The 25,014-nt window shown below is 35.5% G+C and overlaps 1 protein-coding gene across 20 annotated transcripts in view; it reads right to left on the bottom strand.

Annotated features, from left to right (window-relative positions):
- DOP1A (DOP1 leucine zipper like protein A) overlaps positions 1-25,014 on the bottom strand; it is a 101,332-nt gene that overhangs the window by 54,557 nt on the left and 21,761 nt on the right. For 10 of the 20 annotated variants that reach the window (XM_055391476.1, XM_019029522.3, XM_004044336.4 and 7 more), the window contains exons 2-7: positions 17,235-17,327; positions 16,943-17,133; positions 13,210-13,391; positions 5,018-5,188; positions 3,784-3,973; positions 657-755 (exon numbers count right to left, since the gene is read on the bottom strand). In XM_055391476.1, the coding sequence (XP_055247451.1) occupies positions 657-755; positions 3,784-3,973; positions 5,018-5,188; positions 13,210-13,391; positions 16,943-17,080 (780 nt within the window). In that variant the 5' untranslated portion in view covers positions 17,081-17,133; positions 17,235-17,327. The remainder of the gene's footprint in view (positions 1-656; positions 756-3,783; positions 3,974-5,017; positions 5,189-13,209; positions 13,392-16,942; positions 17,134-17,234; positions 17,328-25,014) is intronic. The other 10 variants (XM_055391469.1, XM_055391465.1, XM_055391475.1 and 7 more) reach the window with 3 other exon arrangements.

Below are 25,014 nucleotides of genomic sequence, written 5' to 3'. Positions count from 1 at the left end.
CTTTTCCAAGGTAGATATTCTCTATATCTTATTACTTTTGTTAGGTATGTAGTTCCACCATTCTGAATGCCTATATACTGGTGCTGTAAATCACTCTTCATCAAGGTTTATAAGTCAAAGGAATTTAGATCCTTTCTTTTAAAATGAGGGCACTGATTAAATTAAGTTCTAGGAATGAACTTCATTTATGATTTGTCAAGTTAGTTGCACTTATTTGTAATAAAAGTATTATAGAATATCACAGTGGCTAAACATGTGGCTCTTAAGTTATAGTCAACTCTGCCAAGGGTCTGGCATGCATGTTAAAATCACCAAAACAAGATAACATAACACCAGTACAGATGATGGCTGGGTCTCAGTCTTGGCTTACTCAGAGTTAGCAATAGAGAACCTCTTCCTTTTTATATGCTACAACTTTTTTCAAAAGTATGAAATAATCTACTTCAATGACCATATTCTTATCAAATCAGTGAAGCTTTTATCTTTAGTTTTTTTTTCACAACAAATTCCACTCCTTAAAAAGGAACTTATTTTCTACGTGCTTACTGATTTATACAAGAAGAATTCAACACACATGCCTTTAAAAAATAACTACACATTATCAATCTATAGTTTTCCAAGAATGCCTTATAATAATATCAGCGTTAATATTTTACCTGACTCATGTGGAATGGAAAACAGAAGAGTATGAGGTCCAGTGTGCTTCTCTGTACAAGTACACTTGAGTCCTGCACTGAAGTACTTACTGCTTCTACCTGAAATAACAGCATCTTTAACATCTATTGTCTATTATGCTGAGACATTTTTGCCATGAAAATGTGACAACTCTTTATTTTCTCAAAAGTATGCTTCTGAGGATCTATTCAATAATTAAAGATATTTACATTATTTTGAATAGTACATATATCATGATGGTTTAAAAATTAAGAAGTACGTAAGACTATACAGCAAAACTTCCAACTATCCAAATTCTGTTTTGTAGGCACCAGTTTTACTAGTGAATATTTCCTGTAAGTACAAGAAAAACACCATATATATATTCCAAACCTGCCTTTTTCATTTAACATGTTTTAGAGATCTTTCCTTATCATTAAAGAGCTTCATTTCTTAATGGCCAAAGTATTTTATTTCATAAATGAACTCTAATTTATTTAACCAAGCTTCTAATCATGTGCACTTACACATTTCTAAACACTATTGTAAATAATGTTGCAATATATAATACTTACATTACATCTGTAAGATAAATTCCTCAAAATAGAATTGCCAGGTCTTGGGGTATGTGTAGTTACAATTTAAATGGCATAATGCTGTTGGGCATGGTGGCTCACGCCTGCAATCCCAGCACTTTGGGAGGCTGAGGTGGGTAGATCACTTGGTCAGGAGTTGGAAATCAGCCTGGCCAACATGGTGAAACCCTGTCTCCACTAAAAACACAAAAATTAGCTGGGTGTGGTGGTGCATGCCTGTAATCCCAGCCACTCAGGTGGCTGAGGCAAGGGAGTTTACTTGAACCCTGGAGGTGGAGGTTGCAGTGAGCCAAGATTGTGCCACTGAACTCCAGCCTGGGCGACAAAGTGAGACTGTGTCAATAAATACATAGCATAATGCTTTATGTGAGGTTTCTATCACTTTATATTCCCACCAGTTTTACATGACAGTTTGTTTCTCCACATGCTTGCTTAGCTCTCTCTCTCTCTCTCTCTCTCTCTCTCTCTATATATATATATATATTTGTATTTTTGCCCATCTGACATGAAAACTGGCTTGGTGTAGTTTAAACTCATTTCTTTATTACAATGTTGATCATCTCTTTATGTTCGAATTATTCTTATTTCCTTTAAGTTAATTATCTGTTCAAATCCATTTTCTACTTGTTTTTATTTATCTATAGTAGCTCTTTGAATATTAGAAAGAATACTCCTTTGACTGTGATATTTTGGGAATATTTTTCCATGTGTGTCATTTGTTTAAATAAGTAAAAAATGATTTGTTTAAAATTTCCATTAAGTTATTCAAAAGAAATGTAACAGTATATTTTAAAACCTGAATTTAAAAAGCATAGCCATTTTGGAAAATAGTTTGGCAGTTTCTAATAAACTTACGCATTGAAGAAAAAAGAGTAAATCTCTGGTACCTTGGATTAGACAATGGTTTCCTAATATAACACCAAAGCACAAGCAGCAAGAGAAAAAAAAATCAAGTCCGGATGAACTGGACTTGATCAAAATTAAAACTTTTTTGCTTCAGGGGACCCTATCAAGAATGTTAGAAGACAATCTACAGAATGGGGGAAAATATTTTCAAATCATATATATGACAAGGGTTTAATATCCAGAATATATAAGGAACTCCTACAATTCAACAACAAAAAGGCAAATAATCTAATTTTTAAGATGGACAAAGGATTTGAACAGAAATTTATCCAAAGAAGATACACAAATAGCCAATAACCAACCACAAGATGTTCATCGTTAGTCATTAGGGAAATGCAAATCAAAACCACAATGAGAATACTTTATACCCACTGGGAGGACTATAATAAAAAAGACAATAACAAGTGTTGTGTTGGCAATGATGTGGAGAAACTGAAACCTGCATATACTGCAAGTGGAAATAAAAATTGGTGCAGTCACTTTGGAAAAAAGTTTGCCAGTTCTTCAAAAAGTTCAACAGAGTTACCAAAAAACTTGGAAATGGCACTACTAGATGTATACCCGAAATAAATGAAAACACATGTCCATACTAAAACTCATACATGAGTGTTCAAAAGAGCATTATTTTTAACACCCAAAAAATATAGAAACAACCCAAATGTCCATCAGCTGATTAATGGTATATGAACACAAGCCAGGCGCAGTGGCTCATGCCTGTAATCCCAGCACCTTGGGATGCTGAGGTGGGTGGATTACCTGAGGTCAGGAGTTCGAGGCCAGCCTGACCAACGTGGATTTAAAGAACACAAAAAATGAGTCCACTTATATACAGTATGATTTATGTAACATTCTAGAAAAAACAAAACTATAGAAACAGTAAACAGATCAGTGTTTCTAAGGGCCTGGGAGTGTAGAGGAAGGGGAGTGACTAAAAAAAAGGCATAGAGGACTTTTTAGGGTGATGTAAATATTCTGTGTCTTGATTGCAATAGTGGTTATATGACTCTACGTGATTGCCAAAATTCAGGTAACTCTACAATGTAAGAAGGGCTAATTTCAGTGTATATAAATTAACTTCACTAAATCTAACCAGAAATATGCATTAAAATATCAGTAATGTCATAATCATATGCAGAAAAAGTAAAGTATGATCAATCAAATTGTTTAATTTTTCAAAATGATCCTTGAGGGTTTTTTATTCCTTGCTCATATTAAGAGTATAGCACTCTAGAGATATAAAGCTTGCCCTCTGTTGTTAATCTTGAAATTAAAAAGAAAAATACTGTATAAGTAAGCAATAAATGTGATTTTTCTTCCTATTATCTTTCACTATCTCTTTTAGTACATCTTCTCACATAAATTCCATACGGAATCTGGCTATATTACTTTATCTAAAATTCACTTCTTATAAAGAAGGCTATGAGGCCAAGGTGAGAGGATCACTTGAGGCCAGGAGTTAAGCTTTTAAAAATAATAATTATTATTTTGGCCTTTAATTTTCCTTGATAAATGTAAGCTCGATGAAAATAGGAACTTTGTTCATTACACAATCCTCAATATATGTCTGGAATAGTGCCTGACTCTAAAGAAATATTTGTGAAATGAGCAACCATATTTTTAGACCTACCATTAGCTCAATATCACTGCCAATTATATAAAGTTGATCTTCCATAGAAAGCTTCCTGTTTAAATGGGCAAGAACATACGTGATTCCAGGTAAACGCACAGCAGGACTGGTGAGAAGACTACCCCACAGGGCACTGTAGAATGCTGACTGGTCCACAGCAGCAGCAACCTTTTCCAACAACATATTTGTTCTGAGGTATAAATAAAGTGGTTTAAGAAGGGAAACATTTAGTTTCATATTTTAAAAAATAAATCATTCTTTTCCAAAAATGTATGCAAACATCCATGCTACAGTCATATGTTCCACCCTGGAAACAAGTGTGATAGACTGAAAGAAGAATATACTTTAGAGTCAGAGGACTGAATTTAACTCCTGGCTCCACCATTTACTAGCTGTATATGTTGAGGAAGTCACTTCATTGTTAAGTTCAGTCTCCTCATCTGTAAAATGAAGAGAACAACAACAACAAAACACTCCACCACAAGACCTATCTACCTCACTAGGTTGTTAAAGTACGCTAAGTAATAAAATACCATATACATTTTAGTTTTTTAATAAGAATATTAGTAATGAGATATTAGAGATACTTAATGCCATCATGCATTGCCTACAAATATTAACTCCCCGAAAATAATAATAGAGTCCAAACAGATCAAATAACTTTATTTGAATAGTTAGATATCAAGAGTACCACGTCAACAGCTAGTGAAACAGCACTGTACTGGTACTAAGCTATTTTCTCCCATTAGCAACTTAAAAATTGTTAGTGCATGGACTAATCTTCCATTCTTATCACTAATCTAAATGTCCTGTTATATTATTTTAAATTATGGGTCACAATTTTCTTGAGTGACTTATATGTGCTTGGCTAAGGACTAAGTGATTTGTTATTAGAATAACACAGATAAATAGGTATTATGTTTGTTTTAAAGATGAGGAAACTGAATAAAGTTCAGACACTAAGAAAACTTCCCTAAGCTCAGTGTCTGTATAGGGAAGATTTCAACTCAGTACATCCACCTCCGAAGTCTATGCTTTTATCAATAGCTATATTTTCAGTATGATACATAGACTAGATAAACTATAATAATGTTTCATTGCTATAGAAATATTCATGTGATATACTGAACTGTCTAGAATAATTCATTTGTGATGTTAAAACATATTTGACCTAAATATGCTTGCTGACAAATCCATGACTTCAATTACATAACTGCACCAAATATGATCTTACCTCTCATAGTACTCTGATCCTTCTTCTAAGCCAGGAAGAATACCAGTAAGCAATCCCTGTAGACCAGGTTTCAGTGTTTTACCCAAAGGCAGATAATATATCTCATACAAACTGAGCAATGTTGGTTTCACAGACATGGCAGCATTTGCAAGAAGAGGAAATAATCCAGAACTATTAAAAAAATAAAGACAAAGGAGAGGGAAGCAAAATAACTATACAGTATTAATTCATATGCAATTATATGTATAAATATTTCTTTCTGATGAAAAAGTTATACTGATTGGCTTAAAATGATACCTGTATATGAATGACTACATCCATTAAACCAGACCAGTTCTCTCACCTGGGTTTTATACTTATAAACTCAATAGCTACCTAGCTGTTTCACAAAGTCCTCATATTTCACAATTCCAAAAACAGAATTCTCCCCCGATGTGCCCCAGCAAAACATGTGCCTTCCCTGTAAGAATTGTCATTTCAAAATATGGCATCACTGTCTATCTAGCTGACCAAAAGCTATAAATCTAGGACTGATCCTTGACTCATGCAATCCTCCTGCCTGAGCCTCATGAGTAGCTTTAAAAATCTTCTACTCTAACATGGCTGGGTAAGTTGGCTCATGCCTGTAATCCAAGTACTTTGGACGGCGGAGGTGGGAGGACTGCTTAGGCCCAGGAGTTTAAAGACCAGCCCAGGAAACATAGTGAGACCCCATCTCTACAAAAAATAAAAATTAGCTGGGCACAGTGGCATGTGCCTGTGGTCCCAGCTACTTGGGAGGCTGAGAGTAGAGGACTGCTTGAACCTGGGAGGTAGAGGCTGCAATGAGCTGTGATCATGACACTGTACTCCAGCCAGGGTGACAGAGTGACAGCCTGGATCCAAAAATAAAATAATAATAATTTTCTACTCTAACCTGCAATCAGTTATCAAGGTCATCAAGTTCTCTCTCCAAGTCACTCTCCTAGATATTTTTTGAATATAACAAATTGTATCTCCACCAGATAGCTACCTAGAAGCAGCTGCTATCATATCTTGCTCTTCATGTTTTAACATGTATTGGTTCATTATTGCCCTGAAGCAGCTCTCAGTAAAACCTTTCACTGATTTCCCATTGCCAATGTGGACTTTAACATCTTTTAAGAAATGGCTACTACATACCTCTGTACAATCCACTGATACTCACCAATTTTACTCCTGTACCCTCTGCTCCAGCTATACTGAAGAATTCCTTTCTAGTTCCTTTCGGAACTTTCTATGCTCTTTTTAGTGCCCATACCTTTCCATATGCTGCTCTGACAGATACAATTCCCACTCCCTTACTTATACCCTCCTTGTCTGGGGGATTCCCAAACTTTCAGGCCTCAGCCTAAGAAGCCATTTCCTTAGGGAGACTATCTTCTAATTAGACTAGGTTAGGCCCCCTATTTGATGTTCTCATAGTACCCAATATTCACTTACTAAAACACTTATCATTCTTTATTTGAATTGCTTAATGTCTATCTTTTCCAACAGACTGTAAATATCAGAAAACAAAGGACCATGACTATATTTTTATTTCTGTATCCTAAGTTTCAAGCACCATGTCCTGTACTTAGCAAGTGATGAACAAATGAATTAGGAATCTCTCTTGCTCCTAGTTTATAAAAAACAGAAATCATCAAGAAAGAATGGCTTCAGTTTTCTACTTTTCTGTCTCCCATTTTAGGTACTGTTTGATCTAAAGATACAGTCATAGTCTCTCAGTCTCTTCCAGGCTACCTTTTTTCCCATGTGCCCCAGGGCCACGACCCGCCTGTCCAGGGACCTGCTTCATCCATTATCTTTTTTCTTTTCTGTAATTTTTATTTCTGAACTGACATCTTTGCTTTTTAATACAAATGTACTCACATATTTCCTCATAATTCTAAAATGAGAAAAAAATAACAGCAACAACCAAACCCCAATATCTTTATTCTAACTAACCTTCTGGCTTAAAGCTACCAAACTCTATCAATTGTTTATATATATATATATATATATATGAATTTCTTCTGTTTATCTTCCATCATTAATCAATCACGATACTTCTACCTCCTCCACTGAAACTGTTCTCATTTTGGTCACCAATGTCTACCAATTGCCAGATCCAATGCTCTATCTTCAGACCTTATCCTATTTTATTTAACATGTGATACTATTAACCAGAGCATTCTCTTGAAGCACTCTTCCCTTTTGACTTCCAGGATTGCTTTGTCTCCTGGTACATTTTCCTTTCTTTTCTCTCTCTTTTTTTTTTTTTTGATGGACTCTCACTCTGTTGCCCATGCTGAAGTGTAGTGGTGCAACCAGCTCACTGCAACCTCCACCTCCCAGGTTCAAGTGATTCTCATACCTCAGCCTCCCCAGTAGCTAGTATTACAGGCACTCACCACCACACCCGGCTAATTTTTGTATTTTTAGTTAAGATGAGGTTTCACCATGTTGGGCAGTCTGGTCTTGAACTCCTGACCTCAGGTAATCCACCCACCTCGGCCTCCCAAAGTGCTGGGATTACAGGCGTGAGCCACTGAGCCCGGCCTCCTGGTACATTTTCTATTTCTGACTCTTTTTCATTGGCTACTTTCCCCCACCTGATATTAAATACTGAGACTCCTAAATACTCTTAAAATGATCTCATTCCTTTTTTCCTCCTTGTTATTTACAATGTACCTAGGTAATTTCAATTATTCTCTTGGCTTCAACTGCCACCTAAATGCTGACTGCTCTATAGTATCTGTCTAGTCTGCAATCCAGATTTATATTACCAAAAGCTCACTTTACATACTCATCTAAATATTTTAAGGCATTCAAAACTCCACTTCTAGCCTTCTTAACATCTTTGTGCACTGCATCACATTAAAAAGAAATAAGCTTGAAGAGGCAATATGGTATTCTATCATGTAATAGGTTATAGAACTTTAAAAGTATTTGTATTTAATTATGTTAAACCATAAACCTTGAGATGAAAAAATCATTAATTAAAAATAAACATATCTACATTTAATATAAACTTTAGTTTTTAAAATAGTTATACTTCAAAAAAGTATAGAACAATGATATCATTTACTCCATAACGTATGTGTATGTGTACAAGAATATCTGCCATATTTAGAAATGGTATTCTAGATTTAATTTTACATAACATACTAATGATAAAAATAGGTATACTACAACTGAAGAATAACTGTGTTGCTTAAACTTTCTGTTAAGAGTTAGAAAGTAGCAGGCATGAATTATGTAAATCTTGCCTTGAGAAAGGAAAATCTACCAATTATTAGATAATTACATGCAACACTGATTCAGCAATGCTCAGTTTTCTTAATATCATTCTTTGAATGTATTATTTATTACTATCAAAAATACCTTTACTGGCCTTACATACTATCTTTAAGACATCCATGCTCAACTGGGCGCAGTGGCTCACGCCTGTAACCGCAGCACTTTGGGAGGCCGAGGCAGGCGGATCACGAAGTCAGGAGTTCGAGACCAGCCTGGCCAACATAGTGAAACCCCGTCTCTACTAAAAATACAAAAATTAGCTGGGTATGGTGGCATGTGCCTGTAATCCCAGCTACTTGGGAGGCTGAGGAAGGAGAATTGCTTGAACCTGGGAGGCGGAGGTTGCAGTGGGCCAAGATTGTGCCACTGTACTCCACCTTGGGTGACAGAGCGAGACTGTCTCAAAAAAAAAAAAAAAAAAAAAGACATCCATGTTCATTTCTCTTTAATAATATTTCCTTGCTCATTTCTGTTTAATAATATTTTAAAATATCAAAGAATTGAGTATAACAAATAGCGTTTCTTTATTCATTAAACAAATATTTATTAAGGGTATACTATCTGTCAGTTCTTCAGGATACTGAGAATAGAACACTTAATCACAGTAAGAAATCCCTGCTTTTTAACCTCATAAAGCTTATTTTTTGGAGAGCATATATGTATATATTTTAATTGCTTGGTTATTATATGTCTTAACACATACATACATACATATCAGATGGTGATAAATGTTACAGCAGAGGAGAAAAAGTTACAGGAGAATAACAAGGAGAGTGGAGCATAGACAGGTTCTAAATAGGGTGGTCAGAGAAAGCTTATCTGAGCAAAAATGAGAGAGTAAACACATACACAGTAGAAAGGATCAGTAAATAAAAGTTGGTTTTTAAAAAGACTAACAAAATTGATAAACTCCTGATAAGACTGATCAATTAAAAAAAAGGATGGCTTGAGTCACCAATATCAAGAGTGAAAGAGGAGACATCACTATAGATCCTACATGTTACAAAGATAACAGTATATTAAGAACTTTAGGCTGATGCATCTAAAAATTTAGTAAAAATAGGCAAATTTTGAGAGAAAAAACTTATTAAAACTGACATAAATAGATTTGAATAGTCCCATAACTACTAAAGAAATTAATCTGTAATTACAAATCTTCCCACAAAGATAAATTTCAGATAAAACCTTCTAAATAATTATACCAATGTTATGAAAACTGTTCCAGAGAACAGAATAAGAGAACAATTTGAAAGTTAGCATATACTAGAAAACAAAATTAGATAAAAATGTAAAATCATAGCCATTCTCTACTAAACAAAGATGGAAAAAAAGGATTCTAAATCATAAGCCAACTGGACATATTCCAGAAATGAAGGGTTGATTGAACCTTCAAAAATATTTAACATTTTCTACCTGGAGTGAGAAATAAGACAAAGATATACTTGCCCCTACTCTCTTTAACACTTTACTATAGACCCTAGTCAATACAATAAGGCAAAAAAAGATATGAAATTATTAAAATCGGAAAAGAAAACTCACCATTCACAGATAATGTGACTATATCTCAAAATTCCAAAAGCTATTAGAAAGAACAAGTGAACTTGACAAAGTGTCTGAATACAATGTCAATACAGAAAAACACCTTCATATTTCTACATTCTAGCAGCAATATACCAAGCAAAGATTTCTTAAATAAGAAGCAAAAAGGACTACTTAATAAAAGGTTGATAAATCAGACTTCATTAAACTAAAAAAAACTTTCTTTAAAAGACAGCATAAAGAACTTTTGGTTCTTCAAAGATACCATTTAGAAAGTTTTAAAAGTTAAGCTGCAGAATAAGGGTAATACATATAGTTGGATAGTAGGGGTTTTCACTAGAAGGGGGTAGGAGGGAACTTGCTGGGTTGACAAGAATGTTTTATATCTTATTTTGAAAGGTGGCTACGAAATTGACTAAATTTGTCAAAACTCATCACACTGAACATTTACGATCTGTTTATTTTATTGAATGTAAATTATATCAACAGTTTAAAAGAAAAGTTAAGTCGTTAAGAAAAGGAGAGACAGACAGAATTAGTGACCTGGAAACCAGGTCAGAAGAAATTCCTGAGAATGAAGCACAGAAGGACAAAAAGTTAGAAAATATGAAAAATGGTTAAGAGATGGAGAAGCCATAGTGGGAAGACCTAATAAGTGGGGAGAGAACAGATGTGGTGAAGGCAATCTCAAAAGATAGTGGTTGAAAATTTTCCAAAATTGGTGAAAGGCATCAATTCATAGATTAAAACAATTTTTTTAATGGTTTTTTTGGGGAAAAGGTGGTATTTGGTTACATGAATAAGTTCTTTAGTGGCGATTTCTGAGATTTTGGTGCACCCATCACCCAAGCAGTGTACACTGTACCCAAAGTGTAGTCTATTACCACTCACCCTGTTATACCCTTTCTCCTGGGTCCCCAAAGTCCACTGTATCATTCTATGCTTTTGCATCCTCATAGCTTAGCTCTCGCTTACAAGTGAGAACATACGATGTTTGTTTTTCCATTCCTGAGTTACTTCATTTAGAATAATGGTCTCCAATTCCATTCAGGTTACTGTGAATGCCATTATTTCATTCCTTTTTATCCAATTCACAGACTTTTTAAAGTCCAACAAATACCAACAGGATAAATAATAATAATAATAATAAACCTACCTAAAAACACATCACAATAGAATAGAATACTAGGGATAAAAATGTGGAAGAAGGGCCATTTCAGATGATAATTAAGCAAGTCTTCTGAGGAGCTGATATCTGATCAGAGACCTGGATTTGAGAGTTACAGGGCAAGAGAATAGCAAAGAAAATGAGTAATAATAAGCAAAGAGACCTGTGGACCTGAGTGGAATAAACTGGGGGGAAAAGAATAGTAGTTTAGTTTTAGTTTATTAAGAGTTGAGGTCACTGACAGAGCCAGGGTCAGAGTACTTCAGGAAGTAAAGTATTCAAAGCCATGTTAAAGCCTTTTTCTTAATTTTTCTGAAGTGTGCTGAGAAGCAGTCAATAGACTTTTTAGCAAGACGGTAACATTATTTAATATATTAAAAAGATTACACTGGTACTATGTGGAGAACAGGGTAGAAGAGGATAAGAACAGACGGTGGATGAATGTTAGGCCAGTGACGAAGCCTGAGCTAGAGATGATGCTTACTTAGACTGCATGCTGCCAGTGAAGGTTCAGGGAAGTAGATGTATTTGAGACATATATCAGAATAGTAGCTAACATGTATTAAGAACTTACTATAAGTTGCCCATTGCATTTTACATGTATGAACTCTTTCAATTCTATTAACCACCCTATGAGGTTAATCTTATTTCTGTTGTGCAAGTGAGGACACAAACACAAACAGGTGAGGACAAGGGCTCCAGATCACAGAGCTAGTTTGACTCTACCATCTCTTCTCTTAACCACCATGAGACATAACTCTGAACAACAGACTGTGTACACCGGAGGTGGGAAAATGTGGGTGGGGAAAACAAGGTAACAAGTGTAACTCTCGGATTTGAGGGTTATATAAATGGATAGATGGTGATACCATTTATTGAGCTTTAATATAGTACATTGCAGGAAGGTCAGGTCAACAGGAGAAGAGGAAAGTTTAGTTTTAAACAGGTTGAACTTTAGTTGCCTTTAAAGATCTATATGGAGATGTCAAGCAAGCAGGAGTTTAAAGCTGCTGCCAGCACTGGAAATGTCCAGCTGGGAGTCAGCATATAGAAGATAAAACAGTTGTTACCAGGGGCAGGAGGAAATGGGAAATGTCAGATGAACAAATCTAGAGATCTAATGTACAACATGAAGACTATAATTAATAATATTTTATTTGGGATTTTTACTAAATAGATTTTAACTGCTCCTGCCACATACACAAAAAATAGATAACTATGTAAGATGATGGCTATGTTAATTTGTTTAGCTATAGTAATTGTTTTATTATCTGTTGGTATCTCACATCATGTTGTGTATCTTAAATGTATACAATAAAATTTAAAATAAAAAATAAATCATGGGTATGGCTAAGTTTGCCTAAGGAGAGATTACAAAGTGAAAATATAAGAAGGTGCTGCACTAAATCAGCCCTACGAAACTCTGTGTGGAGTTTGGGTAAAGGAGGAAAGACTGGTGAAGGAGACTGAGAAAGAGTAACTGAACAGGAAAATGTGGTACAATGAAAGCCAAAGGAAAAGACTGTTTTAAGTGGAGAAGAGTCAACCATGTTGAAAGCTGCTGAGACATCAAGGTATCCTATTTTTTTCTCAGGCCAGTTTTCAAGCTTAAAAAGGTAGAATGTACTATAGTCTCAACAACTTTGAATGAAAACTTTTAATAAATGATATCTAAGAATAAAAAACAAAAAGACATTAAAGACTGTTCTACATTTTTCTGAATCACTTAACTCAAATATTTAAGATTGATATCTGAGGCCAGGCGCGGTGGCTTATGCCTGTAATCCCAGCACTTTGGGAGGCAGAGGCGGGCGGATCATGAGGTCAGGAGATCGAGACCATCCTGGCTAACACGGTGAAACCCCGTCTCTACTAAAAATACAAAAAAATTAGTCGGGCGTGGTGGCGGGCGCCTGTAGTCCCAGCTGCTGGGGAGGCTGAGGCAGGAGAATGGCGTGAACCCAGGAGGCAGAGCTTGCAGTGAGCCAAGACTGGGCCACTGCACTCCAGCCTGGGTGACAGAGCAAGACTCCGTCTCAAACAAAACAAAACAAATATTGATATCTGAAAACTTCTAATCACTAAGGAGTTTTCAATTTTTAGTTTTTAGTGCAGAAAGTATAAAATAGTTTAGCAATACATTTTCTTTATATTATTTGTATATATATAGTAAAATTATTCTTACCTATATAAAAAAAGATCTTTGGCAAGTCGCTTAGGTCCAATTATTTTGAAGATAATTTCATATGTTTCAAGCGCCTTCCGATGAACTCCACCTGGTAATGCTGGATGTAGACATTGAGCTAGGCGTTTGCCTATGGTCAGCTTTTTGGGTACTACTTGGTACTTTGCATTATTTTGTAAAACCTTGAAGAAAGCATTTTAATGTAGTTGAGAAAAACAAAATATTGCATTCATTTTACTTCCATTTTCTAGCATAGTATTATAAAAAATGATCATCGTAGGTCTTTGTGTTTTGTTAGCTACATTTGGCTATATACACCATATTTAAAATTAAAACTGAGGAAATGTTACAAACTTTATTAATTTGTTTAAAAAATAAACTCGTTACCTGTTAACAGAATAACATTTTTAATGAAAAATGATATGTTCCAAAACAAATTTATGGAGAAGAGAGGCATTTTAGATTTTTTTTGGTAAATTTTTAATATTTGATGTGAGAAGACAGCTGGAATGTTACATGAACATGTTAACATGGAATGTTACAGCCTTCAATCTATTTTTGCTACTTTGAAATAAAGTCTGGCCTCACAATAGATATTTACAGTACTTGGAAGAGGTACAACCATTGTCCTAGTATATCAAATTACAGCAAGTAATTCTAACGCTTATAAGAAAATCTACATGAGATTATCATTGCCCATTTGTTTTTATAAACTGACTTTTCTAACTGGACAAAACAACTTTTTGTTTTATTTATTCAACCATAACATTTCCTTAGAAATAATGGTCAGGGCAGAATTTCTGTACAGAGACCCTATCTTACCAACCACTCAAAGGAGATTAGTTAAGTAAAGAAGATCTTATAATAAATGTAATCCTTTAGTTTGAACCTAGAAGTCAGTATTATAATCAAGTATTGATAGAATGTCACAAAGTGAAGACTCAGAATGAATACAGACTATGTTAGAACTGGAATTTAGAAGAAATATGCAAAGTCTTATTTTACAGAATAAACTGAGGTTGAAATAATAGGTTAGTGCAAAAGTAATTGTGTTTCTTTGCCATAATATATGAAATGACCATCAAAGGCAGTATAAGAGTATATATATGTAAAAGAGCATATATATATGAGTGTGTATGTGTATATATATGTATACGTATATATATATGTATATATATATACACACACACACACACACACACACATGCAATCCTTGCCTTGTTCCATCACAATTTTGGCTAAGTTTCATAAACAACTTGGGTATTCTTCTTTGAGTTATCTAGATACCATGAAATCTATTTTTGTGAATATTGGTTAATCTAAAAAACTAATTATGTACCTAATTAGGCAAATTAATTTCCATCATTTAATGACTTGCCTTTAAAAAGAGTTTCCAGTATATCTTCAGAAACAGACTCTTCAGAACTCTTTAGAGAAAAAAAGAACCTAACTACCTTTAAGCAAACTTGTACTTTTAGATGGAATTTCTTGTGGATGTTGTAAAGGAATAAAGAATTATTCAAACTTCAAAAGATAAATGTTAGAAGTTCTAACGTCAAAGAGAAGCTTCTGAATCAAATTTTAAGACAAATCCTTGACATACTGAAAATGGTAACTTTTCTTTTTATGATATCAAAGTGATTATCTGTCATATCAGGTTGAAAACTAGTGTCCTGGTGTGGTATTGTGAGTGAGAGTGTGTCTGTAGGTTTTCATCCATGGTTCCTGGCTCATAACTCCCACAGCCCTTATTATAATATGGGGAACTTTGGGCCCCAGAAGCAGGCCTCAGAAAACAATTTCTCTCTGACTTTTCCTGCCCTCTTCTCATCTCCTTTTTCTCCCTAAGGCAGGAATCTTCCCCTGTCTGGAGCTCGCCGTAACAAAATTCTCTGGACTACTTGGTCTCATTGTAGGTCAAAGACCCCCATTTCAGAAGGGGTCCTGCCCCATACCCAGAAGGAAGGAATGCTGTAGAGAGGCCAAGAAAAATCTGACGGGCCTTGCTGGGTTCCCCCACTTAGTCTGTTAGTATTACATCATATCTTTTCTTTCCTATCACATTTCTACACAGCTGTCCATGCTTCAATCATGCCTATCCAATCAAGTCTCAAAAGGCCCAAAAGGATAATTAGAGAGTGTCCAGGCCAGCTGAACACATGCGGAGGTTCCTGGAGGGTGGCACTCCTGAGGAGGGCATGAAAGTTCTACGTCCCTTCACCCACACCTCACACTATGCATCTCTTCACTTGTATCCTTTGTAATGTCCTTTATAATGAACCAGTACCCTAAGTTCTGTGAGCCGCTCTAGCAAATTAAAGCTAAAGAAAGGATTGTGGAACTTTATAGCCAGTTGATCAGAAGCACAGGTAAAACAAACTAGGGCTTGTGATTGGCATCAAAACAGGAGGACAGTCTTATGAGGCTCAGCCCTCAACCTGTGGGATCTGATACTATCTCCAGGTAGATAGTGTCCAAATTGAACTGCAGCACATCCAGCTGGTATCCACTGTAGAACTGCTTGCTTGCTGGTAAGGGAGAAATAACCACTTGTTTTAGGGTTATAGAAATCTTCTGCATTGATTGTCGTGGTGAGAGCAGAGGAAAAACTATCTGTATTTTTTTTCCCCACACATCTTAGTATGTATTTTAAGACAAACTTCTTTCCTAATTTGTATGTTAAGCTATTTGATAGGCTGGGTATAGTGGCTAATGCCTGTAATCCCAGCACTTTGGGAGGCTGAGGTGGGAGGATCACTTGAGGCCAAGAGTTCAAGACCACCCTGGTCAACATAGCGAGATTCTATCTCTAAAAAAATAACTAGCCAGGCATGGTGGCATGCCTGCAGTCCCACCTACTCAGAAGGCTGAGGTGGGAGGATCCCTTGAGCCCAGGAGTCTGCAATGAGCTATAATCATGCCACTGGACTCCAGCCTGGGTGAAAGAGTAAGACCTTGTCTCAAATAAAATAACATAAAATAAAATAAAATAAAATAAAATAAAATAAGTTATTGGAAGGCCACTCCTTTCCTATGTAACCTCTTTAATATTTAGAAACACTCCCATTCAATAACAATTTTAAAAAAACCTTAACTATGGGTATGCGGTAAAAAAAATTGATGTTTAAAAAATAAAAAGGTCAAAATGAAGACCCAGAAGTTGATCAATGACGCCACAACAATAACTGAATAAAAACAAGACATGTCTCAAGAAGAATTACTCAAGGACAAGCTGCAAGGCATAAGCAACTGCTTGTATATACTTGCCTTTGTAAAAAGTACCAAATTATAACTATAGCTTGCCAGGATAGAAAATGTTTCCTTGTTGGTATACATCATTTGGAAAGAACACAGGAATTACTGCTTTCCATTTGTAGGTTTTCATTTTGCTGCCAGGAATTCCAGCACCATATCTGATGCTCCATTACAGAAATTTACTAGCCCTCACAGTTAGCATATTTGCTTCCTTCTCTTCTGTTTTTATAGCTGATAATCATGGCGATAACTATATTTTTCAAGCACTGTTATTTCTTTGAATTAAAACTTCCAAAGCCTAAACAATATGCTTGACTACACAGGCATGCAACTCATGAAGAAAAATAGCACTACCAAGAGTAATCTAAGGTTCATTTATGTTTTTGCATTCTTACTTCAAGATTTCGAGAAATCTAACAAGTACAAACACAGATTTCTAATTTTTACTCCTTTTATGAAATGGATAATACAGACATACCTTATTAAGTTTTCCAAGTGCTGATATCAAATCTGCCCATTCACTGGAGTATTCAAAATTCTTTAGTGCTTTGTCAATTGCTGCTACATAGTTTCTGTATTTGGAGTCACTCAATAACTCCAGCTCTTCTGTGTTCATCCTCCCACAACTTCCCACTAGAGACCAGTTCCAAACTCATGTAAAGTCATTACCTACAAAAGAGTTTGCAGGAGGAACCAAGGTTACAAAGTATTAAAACGGGTTCATATGATCTTACTACAAAGGTAATGACTAACTTGAAAATGTTCCTTACTGTTAGCAGTGGTTGAAACTCTCCTCAGCTAGTGTTCAGGGTCATGGAAGTATTCAAAGACAGCCTGAAAGATAACTATTTGTGTGTTCCTTCCTAGGAATTGGAAAAATGACTGTGAAAATTTAGTAAGTAAAAGCATAGAAAATTTTCTTACACTTATTTCAATTTAGAATCATGTTATTTCTCTGTCATATTTGTTTATGTAACATTTCTGATATATATATGCTCCTCTACTTTGTTTTGATCCTAAAATACATTAAGTCTGGTTAGATTGGAAGACTCAAGAACACAGGGGAAGAAAGAAAAACAAATAAATGATTCGGAGATCATTTTATTAAGTAATAAGTGGACATCTAGTATGAAGGCCCATTAGCTGTTTGGAATTAGACTTTACTTTGAATAAAACTGACAAGAACATGTGGTGGTTTAAAGTATGTCCACAGCTGAGTACAGTGGCTCACACCTGTAATCCCAGCTACTTGGGAGGCTTGAGGATGGAGTATGGCCTAAGGTCAAGGTTTCAAGACCAGCATTGGCAACACAGTGAGATCCTGTCTCTAAAAAAAAAAAAAATTAGCCAGGCATGGTGGCACCTGTAGTCCCAGCTACTCAAGAGGCTGAAGTGAGAGGATAGCTTGAGTCCAAGAGTTCAAGGCTGCAATGAAATATGACTGGGTGATAGAGCAAGACTCTGCCTCTATTAAAGCAAAAAAACAAATCCACAAATTCTTTGATATTTCTTTGAAAAAGTGGTTCCCAATCCCCCAGCACCTTAGGGTCAACTTTGTGACTCATTTCTCATGAAAAGAATAGGGTAGAAGAGACAATGTGTAATGGCCAACAGGTCATAAAAGCACTTTGGTTTCCTCTTTACTCTCTTATCATTAGTTCTGGGGGGAGCTAGCTGCCACATCATGAAGACACTTTCAAGGAGCCCTATGGAGAAGGCAGGTCTCGTGACAAGGAGCTGAAGCTTTCTGTACAGCCATGTGAGTAAGCCACCTTAGAAGCAGATCCTCCATCCTCAGCCAAGCCTTAATTTGACTGTGGCCCCAATTGGCATCCTGACTATAACTTCATGAGTGACCCGAAGCCAGGAATACATGAGCTAAGTCTCTCAAATTCAAGACCTACAGAAGATTTTGTTATAGGCCACTGAGTTCAGGGGTCATTTGTTACACAGCAATACATAATCTAGGGTAATAGGAATAATTGAATTAAGGTTCTACTTAAAAACCAATGTGGCTCCCCTTTAATTTTTCTGGTATCCTAACTGACTTCTAACTAACTTGGTACCTTTCTCTAGAGCTGGATGCATGGACCTACAGGAAGGTCTAAGAGTGGGCCTTAGGGGATGCTAACACAATTCAACCAAGGTAAGAATAGTCTTTCCAACAAGTAGTTTGGGATAACTGAATATCCCATGTGCAAAAGAACAAAGTTGACTCCTTCACATCTACACAAAAGTTACTTTAAAATAGATCAGAGATCTAAATGTAACAGTTAGAACTATAAAACACTCAGAAAAAAATATAGGATTAAATCTTTGTGACCTGTGGCTAGGCAAAGTCTTCTTAGAAATAAAACTGAAAGCCAGGCACAGTGGCTCATGCCTGTAATCCTAGCACTTCAGGAGGCCGAGGTAGGCGGATCGCTTGAGGTCAGGAGTTCAAGACCAGGCTGACCAACATGGTGAAACCTCGTCTCTACTAAAAATACAAAAATCAGCCAGGTGTGGTGGCTCATGCCTGTAATCCCAGTTACTCGGGAGGCTGAGGCAGGACTATCACCTGAACCCGGCAGTCCGAGGCTGCAGTGAGCCAAGATCACGCCACTGCACCCCAGCCTGGGCAACAGAGTGAGATTCCATCTCAAAAAAATAAACAAAATAAAATTAAATTAAAAACCAAAAACACAAGCAACAAAAGAAAAAATAAATTGGACTTCATCAGAAGTAAAACTTTCGTGTTGCAAAGGATAACATTAAGAAAGTGAAAAGACAACTGACAGAATAGGAGAAAATATATCCTCCATATATCTGATGAGACTTAAACTAGATAATAAAAAACTCTTCCAAGCCAATAATAAAAAGACAAATAATTCAAAAGTGGGCAACAGATGTGAATGGACATTTCTAAAAGGAAAATGTACAAATGGTCAAGTACGTAAAATGACACTCCACATAATCATCAGGGAAACAAATCAAAACCACAATATTTCATGACTACTAGGATGGTTACAATAAAAAAGATAGACAATAAGCGTGGTATGTAGAAACTGGAACCCTCATACACTGCTGGAGGAACATAAATTGGGATAGCTCCTTTGGAAAAAAGTCTGGTAGTAGTTCTCCAAGGTTCAACATAGAATTACTATAAGCCAGAAATTCCACTCCTACGTATGGTGTAGACACAAGAGAAATGAAAATATATGTACACTCAAAAACTTGTGTGAATGCTCATAGATGCATTATTCATAATAGCCAAAAGAAGAAATAACCCAAATATTCATCAACTGACACACAAATAACTAAAATACCATGGAATATTATTTGGTCATAAAAAAGAATGTAATAGTGATACAAACTATAACACGCATGAACCTTGAAAACACTGTAAGTGAAAGAAGCCATTGACATAAGACCACATAGTATATGATTCCATTTATATGAAATGACAGGAACAGAAAAATCTATAGAGACAAAGTAAATTAGTGGTTGATTAGAGTGGGGGGAGAAGAGGAAAAGAGGAATTGGTGGGAAATGGAGAATGAACCCAAAATGAATACAGGGATTCTTTTTGGGGTGACAAAAATGTTTTAAAATTGATTGTAGAGATGGTTTCACAATTCTGAATATACTGAATATCATATTATATATATATTTTTTTTTTTTGCTTGTTTGTTTGTTTTTGAGACGGAGTCTCACTCTGTCACCCAGGTTGGAGTGCTGGAGTGCAGTGGCGCCATCTCGGCTCACTGCAATCTCCGCCTCCTGGGCTCAAGCGATTCTCCTGCTTCAGCCTCCCGAGTAGCTGGGATTACAAGCGCCTGGCACCATGCCTGGCTAATTTTTGTACTTTTAGTAGAGATGGGGTTTCACCACGCTGGCCAGGCTGGTCTCGAACTCCTGACCTCGTCATCTGCCTGCGTTGGCCTCCCAAAGTGCTGGCATTACAGGCGTGAGCCACCATGCCCAGCCCATATTACATACTTTAAATAGGTGAACTGCATACTCAAAACATATGAATCACCTTAAATTACATGTGAAATTTACATGTCTTACATTTTATTGGGGAGAGTCTACTTCTTTCATAATATTCTCAAACAATAGTTTTTTAACAAAAAGGTTAAAAACCACTAGAGAATATAGCCAATAAGTAAAATCTGTTTGTACTGAAAAAAGCTACAAATCTATTGATTTATAAAATCAAAATTTCCTTGGTTAAGGTTGTGCCAAAGAGAGGCAATACGAGTTTCCCAATTCTCTACTTCAATTATTTTATCCACAAAAATGAAAACAAGTCCCAAAGCCTATCTTTGGAGAGAGTAGTCACCTTAAATGTGATTTCATTTGACATGAAATGATTTTGCTTCAGCATACCATGTGCCAAGCACTATGTTTGGGTGCTGACTAGAGAGAACATCCCTGACCTCATGATACTTTCATTCCCAATTGGGACGATGAGAGTAGAGAACAAAATAAGATAGTTAATCTATTTTTCTCTTTAAAACTTGATATTTGATTGCTAACGGACTTAAAATAATATAAAGTTTATGTGGGGGGAAAAACACAGTCATACAGTACTTCTTCCCCACCCCCATCCACATTTTCGCTGTCTGTGGGGTTTCAGTTAACCTCAATCAACCACAGTCTGGAAATATTACATGAAAAATTCCAGAAATAAACAATTCGTAAGTTTTACGATTGCATAACATTCTGAGTAACATGACAAAATCTCTCTCAGAACAAAGTGAACCCTCCCTTTGTGCAGTGTATCCATGCTATAGATGATAACTGCTCATTAATCACTTAGTAGCTGTGTGGGTTATAGACTGACTGTTGTGGTAGCACAGTGCTTGTGTCCTTATTTTACTTAATAATAGCTGCAAAGTGCAAGAAAGAGTACTATGCCTAATTTGTAAATTAAACTTTATCACTGGTATATATGTATAGAAAAAAAACCAGAATTTAGAGTTTGGTACTATCTGCAGTTTCAGGCATCCATTAGGGGGGTCTTAAAACATATCCCTGGTGAATATGATGGGCGGGGGTGGGAGGGACACTACTGTCCCTTCATGCTTTGGACTCAGAGCAGCAAATCAAACATAAAGCAGTATTTTGAAGTACTCTGAAGAACTCACAATAAATATGAACTTAAATATGTGAATCAAAATAATCTTAACTTTGCACATCAAATTAATTTTTGTTTTATATTAAGGATTTGCTATGCAATTTTCCTACCAGGAAAGTTCGAGAGCAGGAACTATGTTTTATACATGTCTCTATGCTGGACAACACATAACTTACAATAGTGAGGCTACAGTTGGACTCATGATCAAAGTGTTTAAACATAATAGTTAAAGACTGGTAATAAATTAAAAATGATACAAGCTATTTCATTATCAATCCATGGTTTCTAAAACTTTTAAATACTAGATTTAACCATAAACACACACACACAGCATACACACAAAGCAATACCTGTATGTATGTCAGATACAAAAGACTAGCACACTAAAACAAGTAAAGCCATAAACTTTGATAGCTAATAAAACAGTTAAATACCAACAGTGACATATATGGAATGAAGGTTAGAGTGAACACAACCTAAAACATTTCTAGTTCTGTTTCTCAGAAATCAGAAGGATAGCAAAACCAAATTAAACTCAGGGAAAATATCAACTTGACTGGATTTTCTGAAAGCACATAAAATTCCTATAAAATAACTAAAATCCAATCAATGAATTTAAGAATGTACTTGTGGTAGACAGAGTAAAACACACGCATAAATTTTATCAGCAGGAACATTTTTTTTCCTTCCTTAGCAAGATTTCCAGAATAAGATATAAAATAGCATTCATTTTGAAGACATATAATATTCAGTGCATGAGGAAGATTAACCTGCCAAGCAATTTAGTAGTAATTTTTATTAACAAAAATAGGGGTCATTTATCAGCCTAATAATTTTTAAGCAATATTATCTCAACATACACATCCTTCAGATAATCTTATTTGCTATAAAAAAGTCAATTAATAATGACCAGCTATGTTTGTAAGGTTTATAAGTCTTGTATGCATCTACAGCTAAAAAGTTTGGTCAGGTAATTAATTTGAACTTTCTTACTTTTTTTTAGGCAATAAATTCCTAAATATTTAAGTACGATTAAAAAGACTTCATATAGCTTGTTTGTTTGATATATGTTTATATCAAACATATAAAACAAAATATTAAAAGCAAAATCTTAAATTGCTGAAAAATGAGAACGGACATTTTGCAGAAGTTTCATCAGCAGAGCTGCAGTATTACTTTTCATGTGAAAAGATGGTTGATATGGTTTGGCTGTGTCCCCACCCAAATCTCATCTTGAATTCCCATGTGCTGTGGGAGGGACTTGGTGGGAGGTAACTGGATCATGGGGGCAGGTCTTTCCCATGGTATCCTCATGGTGGTGGGTGAGATCTGATGGTGTTATAAGGGGGAGTTTTCCTGTACAAGCTTTTTTTTTTTTTTTTTTTTCTTTGCCTGCTGCCATCCATTAAGGCGTGACTTGCTCCTCCTTGCCTTCCCCATGATTGTGAGGCTTCCCCAGCCATGTGGAACTGTAAGTCCGATTAAACTTCTTTCTTCTGTAAACTGCCCAGTCTCAGGTATGTCTTTATCAGCAGCATGAAAACTAATACAATAGTCAAATCCTAAGACTAAAAATTTAGTTGTAATTCCGCAATGACTTTAATGCAAATAAAATTAGTCATTATATATCAGAAAAGAAGTGTAAAGATACACCATTTTAAGCCTTTCACCCAATATATACATACAAATTGCAGTTCTCAGTCATTTTCCCCCATATTTTGTTTTATAATGGCTTAGGTCAATACTTCTCAAACTATCTGTAGTGAAAGATCAGTATTTCCACCGAATCCATCACTGACCAATTCTTTTCTAAAATATAAAATCATGTGCTTTAGTTGTTGCAGTAATATTAAATTGCTATAAGTTTCTAAATGTTTACTTTTATCTCTGTGCTTATTTCACCATGTCTCTTAACAAAGTTTGTGAATAACACACTTTAAACACCACTGACTTAGATCATAATGCAAATATAACGTATCCCCATAGTGTATCAAACTTTATACCATGCCTCTTCTCCAGAATAAACACAAAATAAATACACATACTCAATAACAGAGTAGTGTTTCACAGAAACCCCAGGCGATGAAAAGACAGGCAGTAGACGGTAGGGCCTCCAAGAACAGGGGTTAAAGTCAAGATGACCTAAATCTAAATCCTAGCTTTAATACTTACTTAGCAGCTGTATGACCTTGGGCAACATGCTTAATTTTGTCAAACCAGTTTTCCTTATCCATTAAATGAGATGAAAACACTTATACTTGAATGGTTGTCAAAATTAAATAAGTAATACACTAAAGTTATCAGAGTGCTCAGCACATAGAAAATGCTCAAGAAACAGTTGTCGTCATTATTTCCTACGAAATCAAAACAACACTGGGAAGCAAGTACGTTAATTAGGAGGGGTAGTAAGTTATAATTAAGCATCAGATGTGGCTCTGAATTTCTTGGCAGCAAACTGGAAAACTGAAGACTCACTAACCTATCTTGAATTGTCTTGTGAATATTAGTTAAAATGTAGTTATTATTGCCAAACATGTTTTATGGCTTTGTTAAACTGTATATATTTAATACACATATTTGATGAGTTCTGACTAGTGCGTGCACCCATAAAACCATCACCACAATCAAGATTCTTCACTACAGTTAAGATACAGAACATTTCCATCATCTTAAACATTATATCAAACATTTACATCATCTCTGTCAAATGAGCTGTTTTGTTTGAAATTAACTCCCTCCTCTCAATAACCTGCAACTTTCCAGGAGATACAATAACAAACTATTTATTTAATATAACCAGGAAACGTAATAAAAATAAAATTCTAGCTTGTTTAAAGTGATGCAAGTAAACCAAAGTTGCATTTGTAATCTTTCTTCTAGGGGCTGTTAATCGTAGTTTCTCTGACTTGATCTTTAGTCCACTGGACAATTTAGTTGCAATACTTTCAAAGTTACAACTCAGATAAATTGGACCTGAATTGTCATGAAACATAATTTAGTGTCATGTTTTGTCTCACAAATATAACATATATCACATATAAAAATAAAGCAAAAAAGCTGTTTATGAAAAAAGATAAAAGCTGTAGATTTCTCTGGGCAAGTTATGCCCTATGAAAAAATTAGTAGGTAGTACAGATTTGTTTTTACACTTTACAGCATAAAAAGCTAAAATTTAAATAAGAAATGAAATATTGTATCATACCATCTCAATTTTTAAAAGTTCTGTTTAAATGGTGATAAAAAGTGAGTAGACCTCACTTCAGAATAACAACACAAAGATACTTTGGCTAGTTTGCTTATCACTAGCTGCATTTTCTCTTTCTCTCCTTCCTTTGCCACAAAAGGCAGGGGGAGGGCTGAAAAGAGAACAGACTCATTATTACTCAATTCTAAAGATGTATCTGGGGACTAAGTGTTTCTAGCACATC

This window comes from Gorilla gorilla, chromosome 5 (genome assembly GCF_029281585.2).
Source record: "Gorilla gorilla gorilla isolate KB3781 chromosome 5, NHGRI_mGorGor1-v2.1_pri, whole genome shotgun sequence".
In the NCBI taxonomy this organism is placed as follows: domain Eukaryota; kingdom Metazoa; phylum Chordata; class Mammalia; order Primates; family Hominidae; genus Gorilla; species Gorilla gorilla.
This window is presented reverse-complemented; position numbering and strand designations above follow the sequence as displayed.